This window comes from Barbus barbus (genome assembly GCF_936440315.1).
Source record: "Barbus barbus genome assembly, chromosome: 1".
In the NCBI taxonomy this organism is placed as follows: Eukaryota; Metazoa; Chordata; class Actinopteri; order Cypriniformes; family Cyprinidae; genus Barbus; species Barbus barbus.
In genome coordinates, this window is record NC_136729.1 from 39,401,642 (window position 1) to 39,427,179 (window position 25,538).

The 25,538-nt window shown below is 37.8% G+C and overlaps 2 protein-coding genes across 3 annotated transcripts in view; one reads left to right on the forward strand and one right to left on the reverse strand.

The window, feature by feature from the left end:
• Positions 1–330: 330 nt before the first annotated feature.
• Positions 331–11,891, reverse strand: LOC306885044 (mitochondrial inner membrane m-AAA protease component paraplegin-like). Of its 2 annotated transcripts, none has more exons than XM_079441356.1 (18): positions 11,055–11,891; positions 10,589–10,911; positions 10,142–10,241; positions 9,930–10,013; positions 8,574–8,815; positions 8,340–8,479; positions 8,126–8,228; positions 7,919–8,044; positions 6,169–6,331; positions 5,909–6,082; positions 5,322–5,446; positions 4,324–4,426; positions 4,127–4,237; positions 3,904–4,019; positions 3,197–3,353; positions 2,672–2,835; positions 2,443–2,520; positions 331–1,203 (listed from the first exon to the last, which is right to left on the reverse strand). In XM_079441356.1, exons 2-18 carry the CDS (start codon positions 10,760–10,762, stop codon positions 988–990), a joined length of 2,376 nt encoding a protein of 791 aa, XP_079297482.1. In that variant the 5' UTR covers positions 10,763–10,911; positions 11,055–11,891; the 3' UTR covers positions 331–987. The 2 variants fall into 2 exon arrangements, with proteins under 2 accessions (XP_079297482.1, XP_079297483.1); XM_079441357.1 differs by having other exon boundaries at positions 11,024–11,105.
• A 49-nt stretch (positions 11,892–11,940) lies between these two features.
• LOC306884962 (ankyrin repeat domain-containing protein 11-like) overlaps positions 11,941–25,538 on the forward strand; it is a 173,863-nt gene continuing 160,265 nt past the window's right edge. Inside the window, exon 1 of the mRNA XM_079441238.1 lies at positions 11,941–12,458. The gene's annotated coding sequence lies outside the window, so the exon portion shown is untranslated. The remainder of the gene's footprint in view (positions 12,459–25,538) is intronic.

Consider the following 25,538-nt stretch of genomic DNA (forward strand, 5'->3'; position numbering starts at 1 on the left):
CCATACTCGGAATTTGTGCTCTGCATTTAACCCATCCATTACACACAGTAGTGAACATATACCCGGAGCAGTGGGCAGCTATTGCTGCGGCGCCCGGGGAGCAGTTGGGGGTTCGGTGCCTTGCTCAAGTGTCTCACCTCAGTCGTGGTATTGAGGGTGGAGATGATGTTGTTTATTCACTCCCCCCACCTACAATCCTGAGACTCAAACCCACGACCTTCAGGTTACAAGTCCGACTCTCTATCCATTAGGCCACGACTGCCCTACAAAGTTATGAAAATAAGATTGGAATAATACCAGACTGTATTTTCAGTAAAGAGAGAGTTATTTAGTTTGCAGTAGTGCGTTCAGTCATTTTTTATTAAAAAAAATAAAGTTGAAATAATAATAAAAAAAAAAAAAAATTTAGTCATCTGCCAAAAACATTTACGATCAATCTAATTGGTAAAATAAAAACTCTGACATTCAACACATTTTTTTTAAATAATTTACTGCATATTGTGCAGAATCTCCACTGACATCACAAGATGACTTCAGACATACCACTGGCAATGCTCATCTGGTCTAACAAACCAGTTCCTTAGGCAAATAAGAGCTGATCTGTATGGTCTGGAAAGAAGCTCAAAAAGCACAACTACTGTTTTAAAAACAGTACATTTCATGAACTTCTCAAAGGAGGGATCTACTACTCTTTAAGAGACAGCTACCTTATTGAGAAAACACTTTAAATTTTACTCTTTAATGCTTGATTGATGCTTGTTGTTGTTTGTCCTAAAGACACTTAATATATAATTACTGGTCAATGATCAGCCTAAACCAAGCACATACCTTGCCATTATCTTCAGTCAATCAGAGCAGAACAGAGCTGGAACATCAAGGGCAAGAACAACTTTTTTTTTAAAGCACAATTTTGAAAATTAGACTGATCCTCAAAGGCAGCCGCTCCACTCTTGAACTGGCTGTTTACACATGCGTGTGTTCTGGAGCTCACGCTGGACTCAGGTTTATGTCATCATCTTTGTCTTTGCGGAGGGGTCTCTGGGGTCTGCGTGGCTCATCTTCACCAGTGTCCTGCTTGTCTCTTTCAGCCTCCACCCAGCTTTGAGGGGTAATCATCTTTTTGGGTCCAAACGGAGGAGGTCCCATCAAAGCCTCAATGTCATCGTAGTTGACCACCTCCCTCTCCAGCAGGGTATTAGCCAGCTGAAAATCACAGCAAACAACAATGCATAAAGTCATCACGCAAGCCAAAAAAAGTAATAAAAAAAGGCTATGCTATGAGGATTTTCTACCTAGCTTGCCGAAAGCCAAAAAACTTAATTTGACCATTTTTAGCTTCTGTAATATATACATGTCATGTCATTTCTACTTTGGCTCACAATTCAACAAAACGAAAACGCTCATTTTGGCATTTATTTCATCAATGTAGGTAGGTTTATATGTGAAAACAGAAACTCCTAAATTACTAATTATTTATTCAAAACTGAATATGACTTCATATTCTCTAGTACATATTTGAGAGGTCCAAAATAGGTTTGTAGGCTTAAAATCTTATTTGTACATGAGAATGTAACAAAAGTGAGTGTATTGTGAGTATAAAATAAGTGAAAATGAGATATTACTGAATCAGCTAAGATGATTTGGAGCCACATTTATAAAAAAAACTCTTAAGAAAAAAAAATCTCTTATTTTCTAACTTTTGTTAAACATATTTTGCATTCCCAAAAACATTTAAGAATGATATCTTTTTTGAAGATCTAAAGCTTAAGATCTTAAAAAAAACAGTCTGTTGTTGGTTGGTTGTCAATGTTTTGTTTGTTTCAAATATTATATATTTGAACATAACACTAATTCCATTTAATACATCACTATTACTAGGGATGTTCAGGTCTACTCTGAAGTGACACTACAAATGTAAACAATGATCAGTCATGATTGTGTCTCTTGACTTTTTGCTGAATATAAAATGTATCAACAACTCTACAAAAACTATTCTTATATGGCACTCATTTTTAATTCTATAACTGAGATATAATTTTTGGCAGCATTCAGCACTTATGATATTGTGCATACACCGGATGTGTTCACTCTAGCAAGGTAACTATTTAAAATACAAATTCTGCACTCCCGTCAAGCCAGTCATGATGAAAACAGTATGCATGCTTATGATTATCGGCATGACAAAAAACATGGACTTTAAAGTGTTTTTCATTGAGTTGATCAGCGAGTCTTCAGCAAGATCCACCATACAAACAAGTAACCCAAAGCCTGCCATTTTCTTCTTAAGAAAACAAAAGATCTCGAAAATATTTGAAAACTTCCTTAGAAGAATTTAAGACTCTTCAAGAACTACAAGTAGGAACATTTTTATGAATGTCTTAGAATTATTTTTTTGAAATTTCTTAACTTCTTGAGGAAGATTTTCATGATTTTAGATCTTACCAAAATAAGTTTGTCTCTGTTGTCCAAGAGCAATTTCTCTGTGTGCCTGTAGGCCTTTGCTATTAGCATCTTAGCTTCCTGAACATGAGAGAAAAGAACACAAATAAATGAACCCCACACACACATTAAAAACAAGTGATATTTAACACCCACACAAGCCTCTGTAACATCACATCACCTATGCCAAACCAGTAAAACAATAAACAGGTGAGTATGTTCTTTCACCCACAAGGTCCATCTGCTGTTGAAGTCCTTGGCTGAATGGTCTCCGTCCAATACCGCCCTGATCTTCAGAATCTGGGAAGGACACCTGGCCAACACTGGCAACCATGCCATACTGCTTCACCATGGAGTAGGCCACGCGGGTCACCTTCCTCAGGTCATCCTGAGCACCTAAAACGAGTTTCTCAGTTATCTGGTGTCTAGTACGACCTATAAATATTTATGAGGTCAGGTCTGCATCTGTACTACTAGGTACACAATTGCTCCTAGCAAATAACTATTTCCTAACAGCCAATATACATTCGTCCTCCAGGGGGCGCTTGAAAGCTACATTCAAATATTAATGTCTCGTCTCTACAGAACATAATAACAGAAAAATCATTAAATAAACACCCCATTCTGTTATCACACTGATAATTACTATTCTTTCTGCTGGTTCTGTTTCTATTATATGTATTCATAATTCTCCTCTTGATGGTGTGTGTGTGTGTGTGTGTGTTATCAGATGTGTATCAGTGTGAATATGTCATACCTGTTGTGACCTTATTGAAGGTGATGGCTTCAGAGGCTCGTCCACCCAAAGCCATACACATCCTCTCAAACAGCTGCTCTTTAGTAAATAAATACTGATCCTTTGGCAGGATCTGAGCAAAGCCCAAAGCAGCATTTGTTCTGGGAGCAATTGAAACCTGGAGAACAAGTCCACAGTTAAAAAACACAGACGATATCTCCGTGGATTCGGGGATATTAATAAATTGTTAATATTAATCACAAAGTGATTGCTGTAAAGTGAAGGGCTTATTTTGAAATGATTGTCACTCAGAAATTGCTAGTAAATATCAATAATAACTTTAAAGAAATAGCAAGTACCACACCGAATTAAATGTGAAATTTGGAAGCAGACAGACTGAAATAGCATTTTTTTGTAAATCCTATTCCAGTAATCTTTGGTTTATTCACAACTCTCAATCATATTGTACAGTGAATGTCAAATTTGATGTGATCTGGCATTACAACATGTTCACGATTGTTGCTGGATTCTTTTATCTCTCTTCTGATGCCTAAACCTGAACAGGCCTATAGGTAGTTCACATAAAAATGTAAATGCCAATATATCTAATAACCAAAGGTTTGCGCTGTCCCTCACATGTTTTTTTTTTGTTTTAAAGACTTCAGAATATAGCACAAAATTCACATAGACCACTTTTATAGTACTTTTTAACTTTGCTTGCTGTTTACCTTCATGACCGCTTCGGTGTGTTCTAGCAGCCATCCCACTAAAGCATGACCAGACTCGTGAAAAGCCACCACTCTCTGCTCTTCTTTAGATAAGATTTTACTCTTCTTCACACTCCCTACAAATCACACACAATGTGATCAACAAATGGAGCCAATTGTGTAGAAATCTGTAATGCAATAGAGTATACTATTTTTAGCTCAACTGAATCTAGGAGCTGAATACCTGCGATGACTCTCTCCACAGCATATTCAAAGTTAAAGGTGTCAATAGACTTGTAGCCCTCTCTGGCAGCATGAAGGGCAGCTTCATTGCAGATGTTGGCGATGTCTGCCCCTGGAGATATAAACAATGCACAAAGGGCAATTGTGGCAGGATGTGGTGTTAGGAGATAACACAGACACAGTCAAAACAACACTCACCACTGAAGCCTGGGGTCAACTCTGCCAGACGCAGGGAGTAGAAGTCTGCTGGCTGAGTGAGCTTCAGGATTTTCAGGTGCTGCTCATAGATTTCCTTTCTCTCCTAGAACACAAATCACATGATCCTTCAGCAATCATCTAATATGCTGATTTGGTGAAAGTTATTAATAATAGTTATTATTTTTACTTTAATCTTTATTATATATAATTATTAATGTTGAAAACAGTTGTTCCTAATATTTTTGTGATGCATTTTTTTTCAAGATTCTTTGATGATTAGAAAGTTGAGGGAACAATATTTATTTGAAATTTTTGTATGCATAATACATGTCTTTATTTCAGCAAGGATGCATTCAATTGTTCAAAGGTGACAATAAAGTATTATTATATTTTTTATAAATGTTATTTACACCAAAATATGAAATGGTAATGTATCGTTGTTTTCACAAATATATTAAGCAGCAAAAAAATTGTTAGCATTGATGATAATATAAAATGTTCTTGAGCACAAAATCAGCGTACTAGACACAGAAGACTGGTATAATGGCTGCAGAAAACTCAACTTTGCCATCACAGGAACAAATTACATTTTAAACTATATTCAAATAGAAAACAGTTAAAATTGTTTATCTGTTGTTTAAACTATAATAACATTTAACATGTTCATCACTGTTTTTACAATATTTGTGATCAAATAAATTAAGCCTTGGTGAGAAACATCTTTCAAAAACATTAAAAATTTTGGAATGTAGTGTACGTGTTTATCTCAGGACAATTATTAGAATTTGCTTAGAAAAACTGCCCAATTCCCCATTACTAGATTGAAAGTCTCCAGAAAGAATGCACAGAAGTGATTATGCAAATGTAATGCAGTGAGCAGATCTATTTCATAATTAAAGTTATTCACACTTGGAACATCTGATAAGCAAGAACTTAATAAAATAAGCTGGTCTATAGCTGCTATATCTCCCCAAAAAAGCATTTTGAACATTCATTACCTGAAGAGTTGGCAGGTCTATAAATATGTGCCTATCAAGTCTGCCTGGTCTCATAAGTGCATTGTCCAGAATGTCAGCCCGGTTAGTGGAGGCCAGGACAATCACATGATCTGTGGTACCCATTCCTTGAAAAGAGAGAAGGAAAATATGTTCATAATCTCAGAAGGTCACATGCTGATCATGTTAGCCAATATAGACATTTATTAAAATCAACTGAATAAATACGCAGTGCAGTATCAACTCAATAGTCTATTGCAAAAATAATTCCTCAAATAAAAGTTAGTTAAGCACAGTCAAGGTTTTGCTGTTATCCTGTTACCATGGAAAACACTTCTGCATCCAGGAGAAAAAAAATTTACTCAAGCAAGATCTGAGGCCAATGATTTTGTTTTCCACTTCAGATAAATACTTTTCAAATTAATATATTAGTTTTAAAATGTAACATTAACATTACTATAATTAAACACAGCCTTTAGCTTACATTTAAAGCAAAACATTTGTGAGAAAAAAATAATAATTTATTGTAGTATTTCCCATGTAAAGGGTTTAGATTTAGTTGACTAGTCTAGCAAATCCCTAATTATTACCATCCATCTCCACAAGTAACTGGTTAAGGGTCTGCTCTTCCTCTGTGTTTGAGAAACCAGACATGTTTGTGGACCGTTTCTTCCCCACAGCATCAATCTCATCGATGTAGACAATGCATGGTGCTCGAGCACGAGCCTCTTTGAAAAGACTTCGCACTCTTGCAGCACCAAGGCCTGGGTGGGGAAAGATCATTCAGATTTAAATATGAAGATGTTGCTATAGGACGATGAAATATACAGAGTTTATTGCACTGAATTACCTCCGATCACCTCCACAAATTCTGAACCTGCCATGGCAAGGAAGGGCACCTGAGCTTCTGTTGCCACTGCCTTAGCCAGCAGAGTTTTACCACAGCCAGGGGGCCCCAGGAGCAGAGAGCCCTTAGGTACCTTGGCCCCAAGCTGAAGGTATCTATCTGGATTCTTAAAAAAAAAAAAAAAATACTGATTATATGCAAATAGCTCTTTGTAAGGTGTTCCTGCATTACTGTGGCAGTAGCAACCCAAGTACTCAAGGGGGCGATATAGTTGTCTTCAAATGTCTGTACAAAAACTAGACATGTTATTTTTGAGGTATCTAGAATATTACACTATAAAAATAATTGTACTAATAACAACTTTATAATTTTAAAGAACTCCAGCAAATAAAAACAAATACATGCTCTACTATGTGGAAGCTGCCACCGAGCATGTTACTCACTTTGCAAAAAAGCTAACAAAAACCCCCACAATGTTAGCATTTTTGTTTATCCACCTTTTTCTTCAACGCGGGAGTAAGCCCTACGGGCGAGACTACCAGTTCATTCGCCGCTATAGGTAAATAATGAGAAGAATAACAACATGCAGTAAACGGTAAAACTGTTTGTACTACCAGCCAGTGTGTTCATAATTAAGATAATACATTAAAATAATATGGTAAGACACCAATTTTTAAAATCAAGCAGAAAAACAAACTGTTGTGTACCGCTTAAAATAGCTGGACGCGGATGAGACGGGAAGCTAGAGCCATAGAATTTACAAATGGCCACAACCATTTTTATAGCAAGAAAAACGTGCACATTTCAATATTCAAAGATTCAAGCATTAATCTCATAGCATTATTTATGGAATTGCAGTGTAAATAAACCTAAACGCAGATTTAGGTGCAGATTCTGCGGCACTTCTGTTGGTACTGATTTCAACTGATTGGTAACAACCTATCCACCTTATTTTTTTACGCAGAAGTAAGCCGTTTTCTGTGAATGTGCGAGACTTTGGGTTCATTAGCCGCTGTAGGGAAATAATGAGGACTGAGGAGAATAACAAAGTGCAGTAAACGGTAAAATTGCACTATAAACCAGTGTCCAAAATTAAGATAATACAATAATAATAGGCTAAGACACACCAGTTTGCAATATGAAGCAGCAAAACAAGCTGTTTTGTACAGTTAAAATTAGCTGGAAGCGGATGACACCGGAAGCCAGACACATTAAATTTACAAATGGCCGTGCCTGCTCTTAGGGGAAAAATAAGGTGGATAGTGTTGCACTATTCTAACTAATAAGTTATTGACTAAACGTAATAATTTGACCAGATGCATACATCTAAAAAGGATGGGAAAGAAATTGCCCTTATAAAAGGTAAAAATGCCTATGGAAACCAGTTTAAGGGGGCATGAAAAAGTTTCTATCACTGCTGTGAACTAACCACCGCACAGAAGATGAAAACTTTGGAAGTCAGCAGTCCACGACAGGCCTAAACCAGCTGTAGCACCATCACGAAAACACAATCAGCAAAATATTGCCTAATTATCATTACTGAAAAAAATTAAATATAAAGATCACATAACTCTAGTTTATGCTAATGCCTGTTACAGGGTCCCGTTTTGCTGAGAATGCAACATTCTCACATAGCATTATGAATTGCTCTCGGTAATGCAACACCAAGTAAAACCGAGCAAGAATAAATAGAAGATTTCACTGTAACATAAATGTAAATAAAGTTTTGGGTATAACTTTCAGATGCCCTTACCTTTAGATAGTCCACAAACTCTTTGACTTCCATCTTGGCCTCGTGCATTCCCGCAACATCTTTGAAGCTTACACCTTTCCCAGATTTCCCATCGACAATAGTGAATTTAGCCATTTTTAATCGATTCTGGTGGAGTAGGCAGATTATTTGACATCAGAAATATTGTACAATTCTACAACGAATGTAAGTGAAGGAATCCTGACTTACAAAAGCGCTAAAGCCGCCATCTCTCCCACCCATTCCAGCCAGTCGGAAGATGTACCAGAGAATTGCAACCCCAATGGCAGCCATTCCAAGTGCATAAAGAGCACTGTGAAGGACAAGAAATTGATCTAGTGAAACTTTGTTATGCCAACAGTCGATTTTAATCTTTTTCAGCTTGCCAGGATTGTATACTCTGTGGAAGGTCCAAATTACTCACTTCCCAAAGAAGCCTGTGCGCTTGTAGGTCACTGGTATTCTGTCTTTGGCATCTATATTCAGCTCTTCCTCTGCTGCTCTAAGCTTCTCCTCAAACTTGTCAATATTGGCCACCTGCATTCGGTACATCAGGGCAAGTCTCTACAACAGACAACAGGAAATTAGTCAAACTGAAATTAATAGCAACATAATTATTTTAAAATCAACTGTGTCACTTGTATGTGAAATGGCATACAGGTCTGCCGAAGATGACTGCGCCAGGGTGAAGGTAGATCTCCACAATGTCACTCTCTGGTACCACCTGTACTCGTGACACCTCCCCTTTGGCCAACATTTCATTTACAAAATCATTCCAGGATATGTTCCCCCCACTGGTGTTGATGGAGTTGAGCAAGCTCATGATGACAGCGATAATAAAGAGTGTGCGCAGTCGTTCTCTATACATCCGGTCCTCCTGCTCTCGTCTCTTTTTCTCCTCTAGGGAGTAAACAATGAAGTAAAGTAAGCATGAATAATCTGGCATTAAAGTATATGTGCCTTATTGAATTACTTGAGTCTGATTGGTCAACAAATTGCATTTATTGAATGTTATCCCATTCAACTTGATGTCCTACATAGCTGTGCCAATTCCATGTCTGTCATTTTACTTCATGGTCTCTAAATAAAACAATTTAAACTCAAATCAACTGTAGCCATATAATAAGCAGGATAGTGTAGGAACGTGTAATTGTCAATGACACTACGGAGTATGTAGCTCACTTTGCAAAAAACAAACAAAAATACACCATCATTGCATTGTTATCTTTTTAGTATAACCTACTGAAGTATTCGTAACGGCAATAAAAAATTGAAAATAAAAAATGCTGCATGTCTTTGGTCCACACAGTGGTGTTTCTTTACTGCATTTTGTTGAATGAATTGATTGAGAGAATGATCGAATGACTCGATGACGCATTCAAAGATGGTCACTTGCTTCATTTCTGAATGAATCAGCTGTTTGAAACAAATCTTTTAAATTAATGATTCATTAAGACTTACTGACAGTTTTAGTTTTATATTTAAAATATAATTTTATTTAAACAATTTAATTTTTTAAACACTTCAGTCACTTATTATTCTAGTTTGATTTGATTAAATGTAAGAATTCAACATTAAAAAAAAATGTTAATATGACATTTTTAATAAAATTTAAAAAATGCCCTTATAAAGGCAATAAATCATGAGGAAACTGAAATAGTGACAGACGTTTTGCTCTGCATTGTGAGGCACATTCCAGTGTAGCAAATTATTGAGAAAAAATAAATAAATTAATTGTTTACAACTTGGTTCTATCTATCAGATGTTAATGAGATTTTGAGATTTGGATGTTGCACTCAAATACAGAGGCAGATGGAAACAAGCTTGTCAGAGTGGGTTTAAGCATGCTAAATGATAGGAGAAGTCCTGCATGTGTCACCACCAGTTATGATGTTTTGTTTAAAAATTATTAGGTCTTTTTCTTATATATTAAAAATATAAAGATAAACCATTCAGAACAAGATGCATTTAGAAAGTAGTTTATAAACTACTGTTTCTAACATTCTGAAAATACCTTCATCCTCCTCTGGGGTCTTCCCTTTTCCACTTTCTTTCTTTTCATGTCTTCTGTTGGATGTGCTGAAATAGTGAGTAGCGCCTGACAGATGTGAAAACATTTGCATTATGCTATGCAACATAATTCAGAAAAAGCATTAAGATTCAAAAATCAAATGTTCTGCATCACAACTCTGTGAAACTTCATGACTTACTAAACGTCATACTTACCTAATAGTTTCCAAAGTTTCACAGGATTTGTGACCAATTTGTGGCGACAATGGAATTCAAGTCCAATAAGCCTCGGGATTAAAGGCTGTGTCAAAATGTTCTGTGAAACAATGGCAACTTGGTTAATCACCCAAGTAACATCAAGGTCATTCTCATGCATAATTATAGAGATTACATGCTATTATTATGATCCATCTGTTGTTTTCTCAATAAATCAATCTACCAACAGACTTAACATGGATAATATACTGATTTAATTATATTCAAAACTATACTGTTCTACTGTATGTTCTATATAAACCGTATATCATTATATCAGCATTGGACATTGAGTGCAAGCTGCCCCACATATACTTAACATCACTCTGTTCGCAGGATGACAAGTCAGACCTCTTTAAATTAACAAAAATATTTTACATAACGCTTGGTCGACGTTTAATAACCCACCTGAATGTGTCCTGATTTTAGACCTCGTTTGTTTGGAGTCACTAAAGGCAAGTATGAAGACACATTGCTCTCCAGGAGCTTTCTGCAGGTTTGAAAACAGCTTAAACGAGACGATAGCGACCAAACCCGTTTGTCGTAAGATTTGCTTCCGCGCTGCAAAAGTAGCGCTGCCATACTAAATGCTGGTTTATCGCGTCGCTTGGATCAAAAATATACTATACCAAACCAAAATGCAGTCTTTAATGTGACCTCCCCAAGAGGTGCTATCACGCAGCTGTCATTGTGATTCTGCAGGTCTTATCCAACACAGCCAAATATAGCTGCTGTAACACAACAAGCGCGAAAATATCACAAACATACAGAACAAGTAAAATGCTTAAATACAAAACTGTCTTAAATTATACAATTACAAGGCCATTACAAAGCTGTACTGACTCCTAAAGCCGTGAACTTTAATGATGTTTACCGTGCTGGCTTGAAAAACATGTCTGCTCAACTTTCACCTTCGGAATCAGCCAATCAGAATGGAAACAGCTGGAGAACGGGCTGACGGGAAATGTAGTTCTACTTGCACGTTTATGAAATAAAAAAAAACTACAAACAGTTCTAGTTGGGCATGCGCATAGACAACGTCTGTATTCTAAAATGTAGTTATAGTGGAAAAATAAATATAATCTAGTTACAGTGCCGAAATATAGGCAAAATAAATTATTAATCATTATTAAGATGTCATGTTGATAGTCATGTCGCACTTTTGTCGAAGAAAGATTTTACACGTCTGGCATTCTTATTTGCACTTGCATGTGTGGCCCTGTGTGATTTCAGATGTCTTTTATGTTAGGATACGAAGTGAGGGCAGAACACTTGAGTATAATTATAACAAGATGGTCGAGAATAGAGGAGGGTATCTCTCAGACAGCTAGTTTAGGCTCTTTTCGATAGAGGGAGCCATTGCGTTATTCTGGTCGCAACAAATCGCTGTCACAGTCCCTGAGGCTTGTGACGTCAAATCGAAATTAAAACAAAAACATACAACTAACATGCATTTACCAGACAACAGTCAAAGAAAGCAAATCGAGCTGTGGCTGATGGTCTCGCAATCCGTCACCGGCAAACAGTTTGCAGTACTTATAAGTTATGTTGTAGATAGCAATAAACGGCTTTTTCAGATCCGTCTGAATTAAAACGCGATAAGAAAATCAATTCCGGCAGCCCTCTTCACTCGTAACATAAAAAAATTCAAACAACTTTACTACATATAACCAAGCAGGCTCTCCATTTTCCTCTCACCCAAATGGAACTCGCAAAAACATGCCACTGTTTCCGCCATTACGGCTCGAGGTCGCCAAAGAAGACAACGTGGAAGCTTCCCTGGAAAGAGTCACAATGGCGCCAGTTTCACCGTTGCAACGGGGAACAAACAGTGACCGCCCATACGCGTCAGCCTATCACAGTCCGCGTATCAACGCCTCGCGTCCGCTCTTCGTCAGCGCGAGTCAAAGGCCGATCGAAACGGTTCGGACGTAGAGGATTAACTTGAAGCGGAATTTTATTTTTACACCTGAAATCAAGCCAAATCAGCAAACTTAACGTTACTGAGACCCGTGGACTTTTTAAAGGGAGGAATGAAGAGTGTATAACCTCTTCTCTTACCAGTTTATCGGAGCCCTGAGAGATTTTAATCTTCGCATTTTTGGAGGAGGTAATCAGTTTAGCACACTGGCGCGAGCGCGGACTGAGATGAGCGTCGCGCGCCTCGGATGTTCCCGCATCGGTGCTCGCTGAAGCAGAAGGCCTCAAATGGGAAAAACAAGCATCGGGAGGGAATACCAAGTATAATTTTGTAGATGTAGCTCACGTTTTGAAGAAGGTAAGCAATTTTAAATTGCTCTTTACTCTTTTAAAAGCCATTTGGTATCGGGAAAACGTCTGAACGTCCTCTCAGGCGTCGACTTCCACGGTTAGACCGCTAACGGCTTTAGCCCCGTTGCTAACGGGAGTTTGTTTCCCTCCCCCACCCTGAAGTCGAGGAAATGTTTGCGTATTGCTTAAAATATATGCATTTTGTCAGACTGTGCACCTTTATTCATTCCTAGGGGTTGTGTAGATCTATAATAATGAAGGTCTGCAATAATTGAAGCCGAGCGTGTGAAGCTGGAGAAATGAAAATAATCCTCGTCATGTTGTTGTTCTCTCTCTGGGAATCGGATATGGCCAGACGGGCTCTGCTGCCCTGCAGAAATCAGCCGCTGGGATGGGCAGCTTAATATAAGTGTGTTTCAAGGGCACATATGGGAGGAAATGTTGTTGTCTCCACATTGTTTTTATGTGCTGAAGTAGCTGCCAAGGATTATGGAAAAGCAGAATAAGATCTATAGTAATTTACATTGGGTTATCAGTGCACCATTCAGACTATAAATACTAGATCACTGCAACACACTCAGTTCTCAGTGTTTTTATGAGATTGGGCATATTATGATGGCAACATGAAATCAGTTTTGGTTTTCTTTTCTCATGTTGAATTTGTTTCTGGCGAGAGGGAAAAACACTGTTTCATAGTATAATAGCCCAAAGATTTCACAAGGCAGATTCAGTGCTACAATCATTCTGTTTTACAAAATAAAGGGGTTTCTCAATGCAAACCTGTATTCTTAATCTGGCTAAGCATTCTCTGTATTAAATCTTGCTGTTGATTAGGAATAACAGACCTGAACTTCACTGTTTCTTATGTGGTGTGAGCAGAGGCTCTGAAAACACATTTTGTGAGTGCTGCATGTGGATGTGACCTGTCTACGTGCTTGTTTAGACATTGTGGTGTGATTGTTTGCTTCATCAAGGAGCTGCATTCAAGCAAGACCTTACAATACTTCTTTAAAGGGTGATCTGAAGGATAGAGAGGGAATCTATGAAAGTTTGTGATGAAGTAAACAGAGCTGGTGTTGGTGCAGTGGAAGAACACTGCGGCGGTGTTGGGGCGTTAGCACGCTTTCTCTCCCTCTCTTCACATACTCTGCTGCCACTTTACATCCCTCCCTTCCTCACTTTTGTTTATTTCTTCTGAGCACAACTTTTATGCAGCAGCATTGCAGAATTCGCTTTCCTGTTTCATCCCATAAGAAAACTCAGTTGACTTATGACACTTGTAGACTGTTTGCCAGAAGGTGGCTTAAGAGCACTAATCAGGATTTAGCTAAAGTATGATCCGTAGGTGTTAAGGTCTCTGCACACTGAGTCCGAAATTTTCGCATGCGTTTTTTCGCATTCGCAATCTTAAATTCGTCACGCACAGAGACCTTGCACACTGAGTCCGATGCGTTTTAATTAATCCATTGCGAAAAAATTCTCAAAACTATACAAAATGTCTTCAAGCAGTGAGGATGATTTTGTTGTCCTCTCTCTTTTTAAAAAAAGAAAAAGGAAATATTGGGTCCATCCAATCCTTAGATTGCGCAGAGAGGAAGGAGAGTTCCACCTCCTTATCAAAGAGCTGCGGGATTATCCCGAGAGATTCAAAATTTATTTCAGGATGTCAGTGCCTCAGTTTGATACTTTGCTAGCGATACTGAATCCACATATTAAAAAGAAGACCACCAATTTATCCTGAACAGAGACTGTCTGAGGTATGGATACACCAACAGACACACACCGAACTGCGGCATCGGAAAGGTGCGCGCCAGGCATAAAAAAATAGGCTACAGCAGTTCTTTATATTCTGTATCTTTGTATTCCGCAATTTGTTTGTCATAAAGTGCTCTGTGCTGCAAGACGAAGTGTATTAATTTGTTTGTCTGACACTATTTTGGATTTTGGCTTTCGCTTGTACGGTGGCTCTGAATTGTCAAAACACCTTCTCAAAGCATCTCAAAATGCTTTATACGGATATACGAAAAACGCAAAAAATCGAACCCGATCCAAATTTTTTTTTGACGGACGAAAATTTCTGAGGCAGTGTGCAAACGTGTTTGACAAAACGTGAGGTCGTATTTATTTTTCAACGTGCGAAAATTTCGGACGAAAAATTCGGACTCAGTGTGCAATGGCCTTTAGTCTCAGGTTGTCAGGCCTGTTTGTCTACCCAGTTCTTGTATTTCGAGGGTCCTGCTCATTGTTTGGCAGAGAGGGGAAATGGATTGGTTGGGGTGTGGGTTCAGGAATGCTGTTACTGGGAGCTTCAGAAAGCATTTCCTTTCTTTGATGGCACACTCAACCGTAATTATTTGCTTTGTCTCACTCAGCATAGCCTATAGAGAGCTAATTCTGTCCAGTTGAACTCATAGGCCTGGTTTCACAGACAGGGTTTAGACTAAGCCAGGATTAGGCCATAGTTCAATTAGGACATTTAAGTAATTTTTATAAACATGTTAGAAAAAAACATTACTGGTGTCCATCCTGAGACAAAACAAAGGCATTCTTATATTTTAAGATCAATTCGTGCAAGTTTCTTTCAGTTGAAACCGCTCAGACTTGCATTTTATTCTGGGACTAGGCTTAAGCCTTTTCTATGAAACCGGGGGATAGAGTGCCTTAAAGATCCTGTGGTTGGAGATTAAATTATTTAAGGTATGACATTGCTGTTATAAATGCCATCATATATGGTGTGAAAGCATTTTACCCATGCTTTGCTCGGTCACCATGAGAATTATGACATATTTAGGTCTGCGGTGACATGCATTTTTTTGATCCAGCGTTCCTCATTGCCGGGCTTTTTTAAGTCCTACTGTTTTCAAACATAATCATTTCTTTAAGGACGGTGTTAACAAAGATCTATCACTAAACTGATTGTAAGTCTTTTGTAAACGTATATAATATGCTTCCAGGTTTATGGGTGTCTAATAGTTTGGAGACAGCAGTTGTTTTAGTGCTTTGGTTATTGCTAGTCAGTGGCTCCATGATGTTCTGCTGATACTTGGAGGTTTTAGGTTTCCCACGCCAGGGACTGTCGTGGAATGACTCTTCTTAGAGCCATTTCCAGGCCTGGGAAAAAATATTTAAAGTCACATTTATATAGTTTTATTTTGTAAAGTATTTTAGTTATTTGTTAGGACATTTCTGGAAATCTTATTTAGGACTGGGTATCAATAACAAAGTTACAAGTACGTATTATAATAATGAGGTGGCAATACGTATTGTGGTATCCATCATTACTGACCTAATTTTCTCCTTACCAGATTATTGTATAACAGCTGTTTATTGAATACTGTTTACAGGGCCGGTGCTAACTAACAGAGTAGAGCCTCCATGTTATACACATATGGAGGTTCTCAATAACAGTACGTGTAGGTAGTGGTGTAGGTTTCATCTGAACATTGGGAATTCTCCCACTAGGTACAATACTCTGCTTGCTTTATTTCTTGAATCTTCTAATCCCAGAAATTGTGGTGTATTTTCTGTAGTAAATTCTAAAAATATCTACATTTTTGAGTGAAAGGCTTCTCTCAAATACTGAAAAATAGAGAGATAACTACTATTTCAACATTTCCAGCTTATGCTTTCCCATTAAAACAGGGAAAAAGATGTGCTATCCAAAGCCCAGACATTTTTAATGCGTAACAGAGGCTGCAATGTATTGCATTTATTCAAGAGACCAAATCGTAGACAGTTGTATATGTTTGGATTTATTATAGTTCATCACTGAGATGGCAGATTTAGTAGCAGCAAAAAGCACACAAAGCCTTGTGAATGGATACAGGCTTGCTGCAGTATGCTTTTCTTTGAGCAGAATATTGCACTGGGGATCTTTAAACTTCAACATGCTTTTTGTAAACAACAGTGTTAGGGCTGCATGATTAAATCGAATGCGATTTCCATGCGCATTTTGTCAGTAAAGCCGGTTCTGTAATCAGCAGTAAATCTCCATCACCTGCTTTCAGATGGAGCAGCATTTACTACACCGAGCCATTGTTCACTGACAGGTAACGCAAAAAGAACGGAGATGATATTATTGCACGATTATGAAATCGAAGAAATTGTTTGTGATAATGACAACTATTTGCGTAGCTTCTCAGTGAACTACGGCACTGTGTAGTAAATGCTGCTCTATCTGAAAGCATGTGAAAATACCACGTTTAAAGGGGTGGTTGACTTTTTATTTTCTATAGAAAAAAAAACATTATTTTTCACAATTTATTTATCTTTATTCTACACAGCTCTGTCCCTTCTGATAAACGCCCCGATTATTTCCGGGTTTTATGAAGCCTCTCCCTCAGAAATACTTGATGGGCTCTGATTGGTTAGCTGGTCCAGTGTGTTGTGATTCGTTAACTGCCTCTAGAGCGCATCTGAACGTCCTTCGCCTCAGCAGTATGTACTCCGGTTGTATTGTAAACATTGACGTCGTCAATATTGCTTATCAATTTGAGCCCGATTGAGACTCGGAGGACATTAGTGAAGAGGATTGCATTTTTTTGCATGTTTGAGTGCTTTTGGGTCATATTAATCCTAATTTTCTACTCCATTTTAAATGCAGTTTTTGTGTTGATACAGAAGCAATATCTATTCTTGTATAGGGATGTAACGGTATGAAAATTTCTTATCACGATTATAGTGACCAAAGTTATCAGTATTATCACAGTATTGCTAAAATGTGGAGATGTTCAAAAAGTATCGACACATAAATCACTTCACCAAGTTTTATATTTAAAAATCAACAAACAGCAAATAAATTGATTCTGATTCTAAAATGACTTTTTGTTTGCATAATCACTAAAACAATAACATTACCAATAATGTTCGGATTTTAAATGACAACTTGACTGACAACAGTTTAATAGCATGTTCAAATATCTAATGTAAATGATCAAACAAAGCTTTGCAAAAGTTTCATATAAAGGTAAACCTCACATTTCAGACTGTAAATAAAGAAAAGGGTTAAGTCAAAATGATAATTGATTAATAAATGATTATAGGCTATGCATTTTATCTGCTCCATAAACGATTCTAGATAACTTATCTGAATTATTTAAATGTGTAGAATCCACATAAGCTTGTTTTTCATCAACCGGTCAAAATTTACAGCAGGGCATGCTAATTCGGTCCGCTTTTGGCCAGACAGAATCTGTTGCACACAGGCTGAATGTAAATTCACTCACTGATAGCAGGTGGCGCTTTATATGGAAAAGCTGAAAGCGTGAGACTGTAAAACTTAAAACTGTGCTTATGCTTTATGCTGGACAGTATTTATTTATCGTGAGTTGTTCAAATCATGGTAATCGAATACGGTTTTAATGATAATTAAAATATGAAACGGTAATACTAACCGTGGGGAATTTTATCATGATTTATCGTCAAACCGGTAATCGTTACATCCTTATTCTCGTATCAGCATGGAGTACAGTGTTTCCCCTGCCATTATCTTAGGGGGGCGACCCGCCCTCCCATACAGAACAACATCTCCAGAACTGCTTTAAGAGTCACTTCATGAGCATTTGACCTTTTCATTTGAGTAAAACTATCCTCATATCATATACACACAGAAATGTAAAGGTATTCATGGCAACATGTCAAAATAAAAGTTCGGGTTTCAATTGTAGACATTGCGGCAGAAATATATTTCTATTGTTCAGTAGAATGTACGTAATAGCCTACTAAAATGATTAAAACCTTATTTTTAAGGAATAACCATAAAATGTGTCTTCAGTGTTTTAATTTTAATATTAAAAACCCTTTATTTTCCCAAAAAAATAAGATTTGTTTAATGTTCGTTAATTAAAAGAAATTAAATGAACAAAATCTATTCAAAAAAGGATTGGCACCTCGCACAAATAGAAATTTAATTGACCTAAGAGTTATAATCCTTATCCAGAAATAGGGCTGCACGATATATTGTTTCAGCATCGATATTGCGATGTGCACATCTACAATAGTCACATCGTGCTGTGTTTTGTATACTGATAATTTTCTTTGCTAACACACTGACTCCGTGTCTACACCGGACGTGACAGTTGTCGTGTCACCCCGTGCCGCAACAGCTAGAGGCTGTCTACACCGGACGCAACAAAGCGACTTTTGCAGAGCATTTGAACTTTGTGTCAGTATGTTATAAACAGAACGAGGCATCAGTTTACTGTCGGGGATTTGTAGTGCTGCACTGCTTCCAGTGTAGTCAGACAGAATCACTGATTATAATTAGGGATGCACCGATACGGTCATTTTCTACGGATGGTGTATCAGTCAGACGAGACCGATCGAAATCCGATATTGTGCATATTAGGGGTCGACCGATATGTGTTTTTCAGGCCCGATACCGATTATTACAGCCCAAGTAGACCGATAACCGATATATTGAACCGATATATATGTCTGGTGTAAAAATGAAAATGAATGTCAAAATTAAGAATAACAAGGGCTCTGACAAAAACGGCCTTCCCTAGTGTTGGTTGCACTTCTTACTCTTGTCTTCCCCCATGCATCCGTCTACAATAAGGGTAATATATAAAGAGAGAGTTAAAAGTGTATGCTTCATGATTAAGCCTATGAATACTAAATACCAAAGCTAAACAGCTTGGTAAAATGTAAGTATTTGGCTTCAATAATTTACATGTTAGAAATGTATGTGTAATAGCATAACCTCTCATAATTCTTCATTAATTATTTTCGGTTGACTAAATCATAACCTACAAGAGGTGACTATTCAATTCATCATCTAATGCACATCAGTTGATTAATTTAAAAAGCGCAATGTATATAATAAGTGTAAATAATTTAATTGTCTTCATAGCTCCATTGTAGAAGTTGCGAAGAAGACCGCAACTATTTTAATGAAACTATAACACTAATAGCCTGTTATAGGCTCACTTGGTTCAATAGCCTATTGAAATGTCCCAATTTCCGTCATCCTAATCTTGGCCTATGTGACAGTAACTTAATCTTGGCCTATGTGACAGTATCTTAGTCTTGGCCTATGTGACAGTAATTTCCATTAGTTTTTATTTACAGAGCAGTGCAAATGAAGGCATAAAACATTAATTTAATTTATCTTTTAATCAAATGAGAGTTGAACTCTATTTTTTGGCAAACAAATGGGTTTACTATTAAAATTAAAATATGTAAGAAATAGCGTATTGTGTGATTGTTCTTTTAAACAAAAGTTGTAATAATTGTAGTAGCATTAGTAAATAAAACGAACTTTTATTTTGACGGGTTGCCGTCAGGACCTCTTAAGTTTCTGTAGCCTATTTATGATATGACGATCGTTTTACTCAAACGAAACAGTCAAATGCTCATGAAGATGTTCATGTATTTATGTCCTCATTTAGTGACATGGCAGATGCGGAATACACCGCGAGCGTCGCGCACTTCAGTGTGTGTGTGTGTGTGTGTGTGTGTGTGTGTGTGTGTGTGTGTGTGTGTGTCAAAACCGCGCGTCTGTGCCTTTCACATATACAGAGACACGCCGAACATGCAGAATTCATATTTAAATAGTCTTTTTGCAGCTTAATGTTTACAGATAGTCCATATCATGAGTCGATTTAAGTGTACTGACCTACTTTTGATTAATTCATCCAAACTTTGACTAATTCCGTGACTCCGCGTTATACAGTAAATTCCATTTATATGACTGGATTCCGCGATTCCCCCTGCATTTCCCCCATCTCGGAAACCATAATTAGATAATATTGAGGTTTTTACAACTTCAGCGTAGTGGATTGTAATTTATTGCAACTTGAGCAACGTCTGCTGCTGCCTTTGAGAGATAACTGATGCGCTGATGAAGCAGCACCTGTTAGCAAGCGCTTTCGGTGTGAGAGCGCCTTTAGTCTTCCACGTTGATTGGTCGGACTCCTGACTCTCAACAAATCAGATGCGCGGTGGGCGGAGACTGCTCTAGGCCACAGAGTGGTGAGTTCCGACAGGCTGCATCAGAGCCAAATAGCACGTTTCATAATTAAATAATTTTATCAGCACATCGGTTTTGAAAATGACCGATGCCGATTATTAAAAAAATGCTTAATATCGGTGCCAATAATCGGCCAGGTCGATAATCGGTCGACCCCTAGTGCATATACTATTGTGTTATTGTTGAGCCCCACAAAAGGCACAAAAACATTATAAAGCACCATAAAGTTTTCGTGCACTATATTTCAAGTGTTCTAAAGCTGTTCCATAGTTTAATCTGAGGTACAGATGAATATTTAAGTTGTTAAATTCAAGTTCATGTCAACTCTTCTCGTCGCTGCAGCTGTCTGTCATCCTCCATTCAGCATTCAAACTGCATGTTGCGTTTGGTTACTACAGTCAAACTCTCTTCAAGAGCACACAGTGACTGAGGTTTAAAACTGTTAATAGAAAAGGCTCAGATTTAAGACACTACGCATCAATATCTCTTCCCTTTGTACTTTGAACTTTTTTATGCGGACTCGGAGGGCTGCGCAGCCTGCGCACTGTGACTACTTGTTGCTTCAAGCGCATCATTCTGCGCACGGGATGCGCATAAGCGCTTTGTGCCGCTCTGTATTGGAGCCTTTCATATTATAATACTTCTGCACAATGAAAGATTAAGTCTTTCTTGTTCTGTCCTATCTATCATATGTTGCTACCTTCATTACTGTGCTATACAATTAAAAGAAATGTCTTTTAATTTTATAGTATATATTTATATATAAATGTATTTGATTGTGAACGGTGATGGAGATTTAATACTAATCACAGAACCGGCTTTACTGAAGAGATGCGCATGACAGTCGCATGCAATATATCGTGCAGCCCAAGGGTGGGGCCATGCTGGGCTGCTTTAGTGAAGAAGAAGAGTTGTTGTAGTAGAGTATAGTATAAAGTATAGATTTATGCTCATTTAGCTACGAGCACGCTAAATGTGGTTCTGTGTTTGATTTGGCCACTGTAGTAAAGCCATGGTTAGTCTTCGTAATGGGCTCATGGTTCTGATGACAGAAATTTGAACTCTCTCATTCTACTAGGGCTGTGCGATTTAATCGAAATCGAATCAAAATCGCGATTTGAGACGTTGCGATTTGCTAATCGTACAGCCTGCGATGTGGACGCGATATTACTCTGTTCCAGAACATATGCATGACTGCCAGCCTTGAGTGACAGTCTTACTAACAACAGAGTGAGCGCACCTCCGTTCTCCCCGATCAGCACTGCTCTAGCCAACTGCGTAAACACCCAACGTTTAAAAAGGGTCAGATCGAAAGTTAGGCAAATTAAAACTAAAGAAAACGTATTCAGCTTCAGCTTCGAAGTGACAGACAACGAACAAAAAAGGTAATTTGCAAGAGCTGCGTCACAACGCATATCAAGAGCTCCCGTATCGGTTCTGCTTTCAGTACTGGAGAATAAAATATACATTTTTAGATGTTTTTATTAGTAGACTTCATGAATGTTATCTTACACATTTTATCTCCCCAACAGATGCAATTGAAATAAGTTTATAATGCTAATTCAGAAGCCCACACACAAGGCCCGTGTCTCTGAATGCTTCTCATACGCTGCGTGTCTCCCGCGTCTCACGGACTTAATGCTCTTTTATACTCACGGTCTCGGGCCCGGTTCTGCTCCACAAGTCTCTCACGAGCGCATCTGGCAATATGGACGAGGCCTGACGCATGCGTGCAACCTGTGTCCACTCGCGCATGACTCCGCGTTTAAAACAAATGTAAATTAAGTCTAAATGCTTGCCAACTTTCACAGGGATGAAATGAAACATTCAGCACATTTACCACTTGTTATTAAAATCCCAAATACTTAAAAATGAATAAATCAGCCTGTGTAACATGTAATACTTTAATAATTGACTAAAGAAATCCAGTTCTTTATTTATAAAATAAAGGAATCTTTCCTGTGAAATTCAGTAATTCTGTAAAAGCAAACAAAAAACACTCCTCCCAAAACACAATAGAAAATGTAATGGATTTAAGGGTTATAATGGGAATTGTATTGGTTTTAATGTAAACTATAATGGTGTCTGCTGGTATTTGATGCATTCTATTGGTGGGATGTAATCAAAGTCTCTTTATATAGTCTTTGATGTAATCTAGCAGATGGCAACCAATAGAACAACAGTAATTCCTATTGGAATAATGCCCAAAACAAAGGAATTTTGTAATGGTTTTTATGGAAACTATAAGAATTTCTGTGATGGTTTCTATTGTTTTTTTTGTTGTTGTTGTTGTTTTTTCCAGCAGGGTAACAATACTCACACATTATTGACAATATTGAGCTGAAGCTTGACTTTGCAAATTTAAAATCGCAAATCAAATCGCAATCGCAATATTTGTCAAAAATATCGCAATTAGATATTTTCCCCAAATCGCACAGCCCTACATTCTACTAAGATAAAACTAATGGTGCTATACAGTCAGAATTAGTGATCACTGTAGATCTGCAGTCTGTAATCAAATAATCCCTTTGAGAACAGTAGTAAACTTTGCTACTAAAGCTTTAGTAAGGATAAAACCGAATATCAAAAGACAGCATAAACAGCAGTAGCATTTACAAATAACAGTGTATCCAAAAAAATGAGACAGTTACAAAAAACAAAACAAAAGACATACCATTCTGAAACATCCAGTAAGAGTCGTGCGTGCATAGGGTTCTGCTCAATCCTCTTCAATAATATTCTCTGACTTGGGCTCAAATTGAAAAGACAACATTGACACAATGTTTACAATACACTTGGAGCGCATGCAACTACCCTTTATGGTAAGAGGCGTGACGTTTTCGGACAACGTGCACTAGGTGGTTTGCAAATCACAACACACTGGGTCAGCTAACCAATCTGAGCCCATTGTAAATTTCTGAGAGAGGAACCAGGAAGTCAACAGACCGTTTTTACAAGAATGGAAAAGCGGTGTAGAATAAAGGTAAAATATGTGAAAAATAATGCTTTTTTTTTTTTTTTTTTTTTTTTTATAACTAAGCATGAACACGTCACAGTGCACCCAATAAACACAATCAAGCCTTCGAAAAAAGTCAGTAGACCACCCCTTTAAACTTAACAGACTTCACTTAATGAGCGCTGACAGCTGCATGTGCATCAAACAGTCAGAAGTGGAAACTGAAAGGAAGTGTAATTAATATTGAATGCCAAAATATTCATTTTGTTAATATTTGTTTTTGGAGCCCTACTCAGTGAATATTGATGTAATCTTATTTCCCCACTGTTGGAAACGCTATTGGTGCTGCTATAGTGTGAGCCAGTACTCACATGACATTATTGTGTGCTGGTTTCCTTTGGCCTTCCCCTTCCTCATTGCATAGCGTTTAGTGTCGCTCACTCTCCTCTCTCACGTTTCACTTCTCTCCTGCGGTGAAAATGTTTTGTAGGCTCCTCCATACTCCTTGGACAGCCAGATGACATATAAACCTCTTTGAAACACACTCCCCTTATGGCAACACACAAATGCACAAACGCAGACAATGCTGAATGGTATCCATCCACAAACACCTGGGAGGGGGCACTTGATTTTGGGGTTTGAAGGTTTTCTCAGCCTGATGCCTCTTCTCTTGGGCACAGGTTGTGCTTCCACTGCAGTGCGTTTGATAACATTTCTCCCCAACTCTCATACATCAAAGGAGACACTTCTTTCTCCCCTGCTCTCTTCTTTGCCGCATTTCTTCTCTCTGTATATTATCACTCAGTGGTTTCTTTTGATCTTTCAGTATCAGCTCTTATGAACTGAGGCTTATCTCTTAAACCTGTGTAGGTGCGATAGTATGGTCTTAGTATGGGACTGTTGTATCATATATTGGCTTCATAATACAACAAAATATTTATTTTCCTCTAAATGTTGTGTAGTAAAATTTATTAATAGTGAATTTAAAGTTGCAAATGACATAAGATATTTGTTTAGCAAATCTACCATTAGTCAAATTTTCAGCTAAAGATTTTATCACGATTTTTAATTTAAGGTTAGGTTAATTGATTTTCAGTCAGATTTGTTTTGTATTGTATTGTTTTTCTGTGTTACCTGCACCAAGATATCCCCAATATTTTGTGAAAACTACATATCAAACTTCCACCTGAATTACCCCTTTAAGTTAGACACACTTATTCTCTTAAAAACTACATACAACACGCATAGTGTTGTTAAATTAAACCAGTTGATGGAAAACACATTCTATAAATCTAGATATCTAGAATTATTCACGTTATTTTAAAATGCCTACATTAACATTACAGTGCATGTTCAATACGACCTTATATCGTATTACAGAATACTGGTACATGTCTATCTACCTTCAAAATCATAAGAGTATGGTGTTACAATTTATGTTGTTTACACTTAAGTTGTAATGGACATGAAAGAGGTGTAACTTTTTTGGTTACTGATGATTTTAGTTTTTACCCTGTTTATCAAGTGAAATTCAGCTCTAAATAAGCTGTATATGGATGCTGATGTCAGGAGAGGCAGAAGATTCACTTGTGTGGGCAGATGTGTGTAAGCTCAGGGAGGGGGTTGGGCAGCAGGAGACAGCGGTTGTCTTTATTGGATGTGCTGAGGGATGAGTAATACATTAATCCTTATGTTTTTAGCTTACTGTTTACTAGCAGATACAAGTCTTCAGTTGCAGAGATGTTGTATCAGACCTATGCTGTTTAGTGTTTTGTATCTGGCGTTTTTTGATTTAGGAATGGTTTTCTCAATCGCATTTTGAGTTCTCTGGAATCAGCCACTACCTTTTGTGTCCTGTTGCACCAATCTCAAACATATCATAGGACCATGAATTTCATTCACTATCGCTGCTTTCAGGATCGCATTTGCGCAGGTTTACATGGGGCCATTTTCTAAATTGAAGAGCACTTCCTGCGTGCGGGCTGCTGGCTGCCGCTCGGCTCGTCTTGTGATGTGTGGGGGTGGGGAAGCGTGGCTTGGCTGAATCTCAATGACTGGGCCCTTTAGCAGCACTGTCCTTTTGATGGGGCAGCTGCAGCCATTCAATCGGCCTATTTACATTGAAATGCAGGGACAGGAAGGGGGGAGGGCCGAAGCCT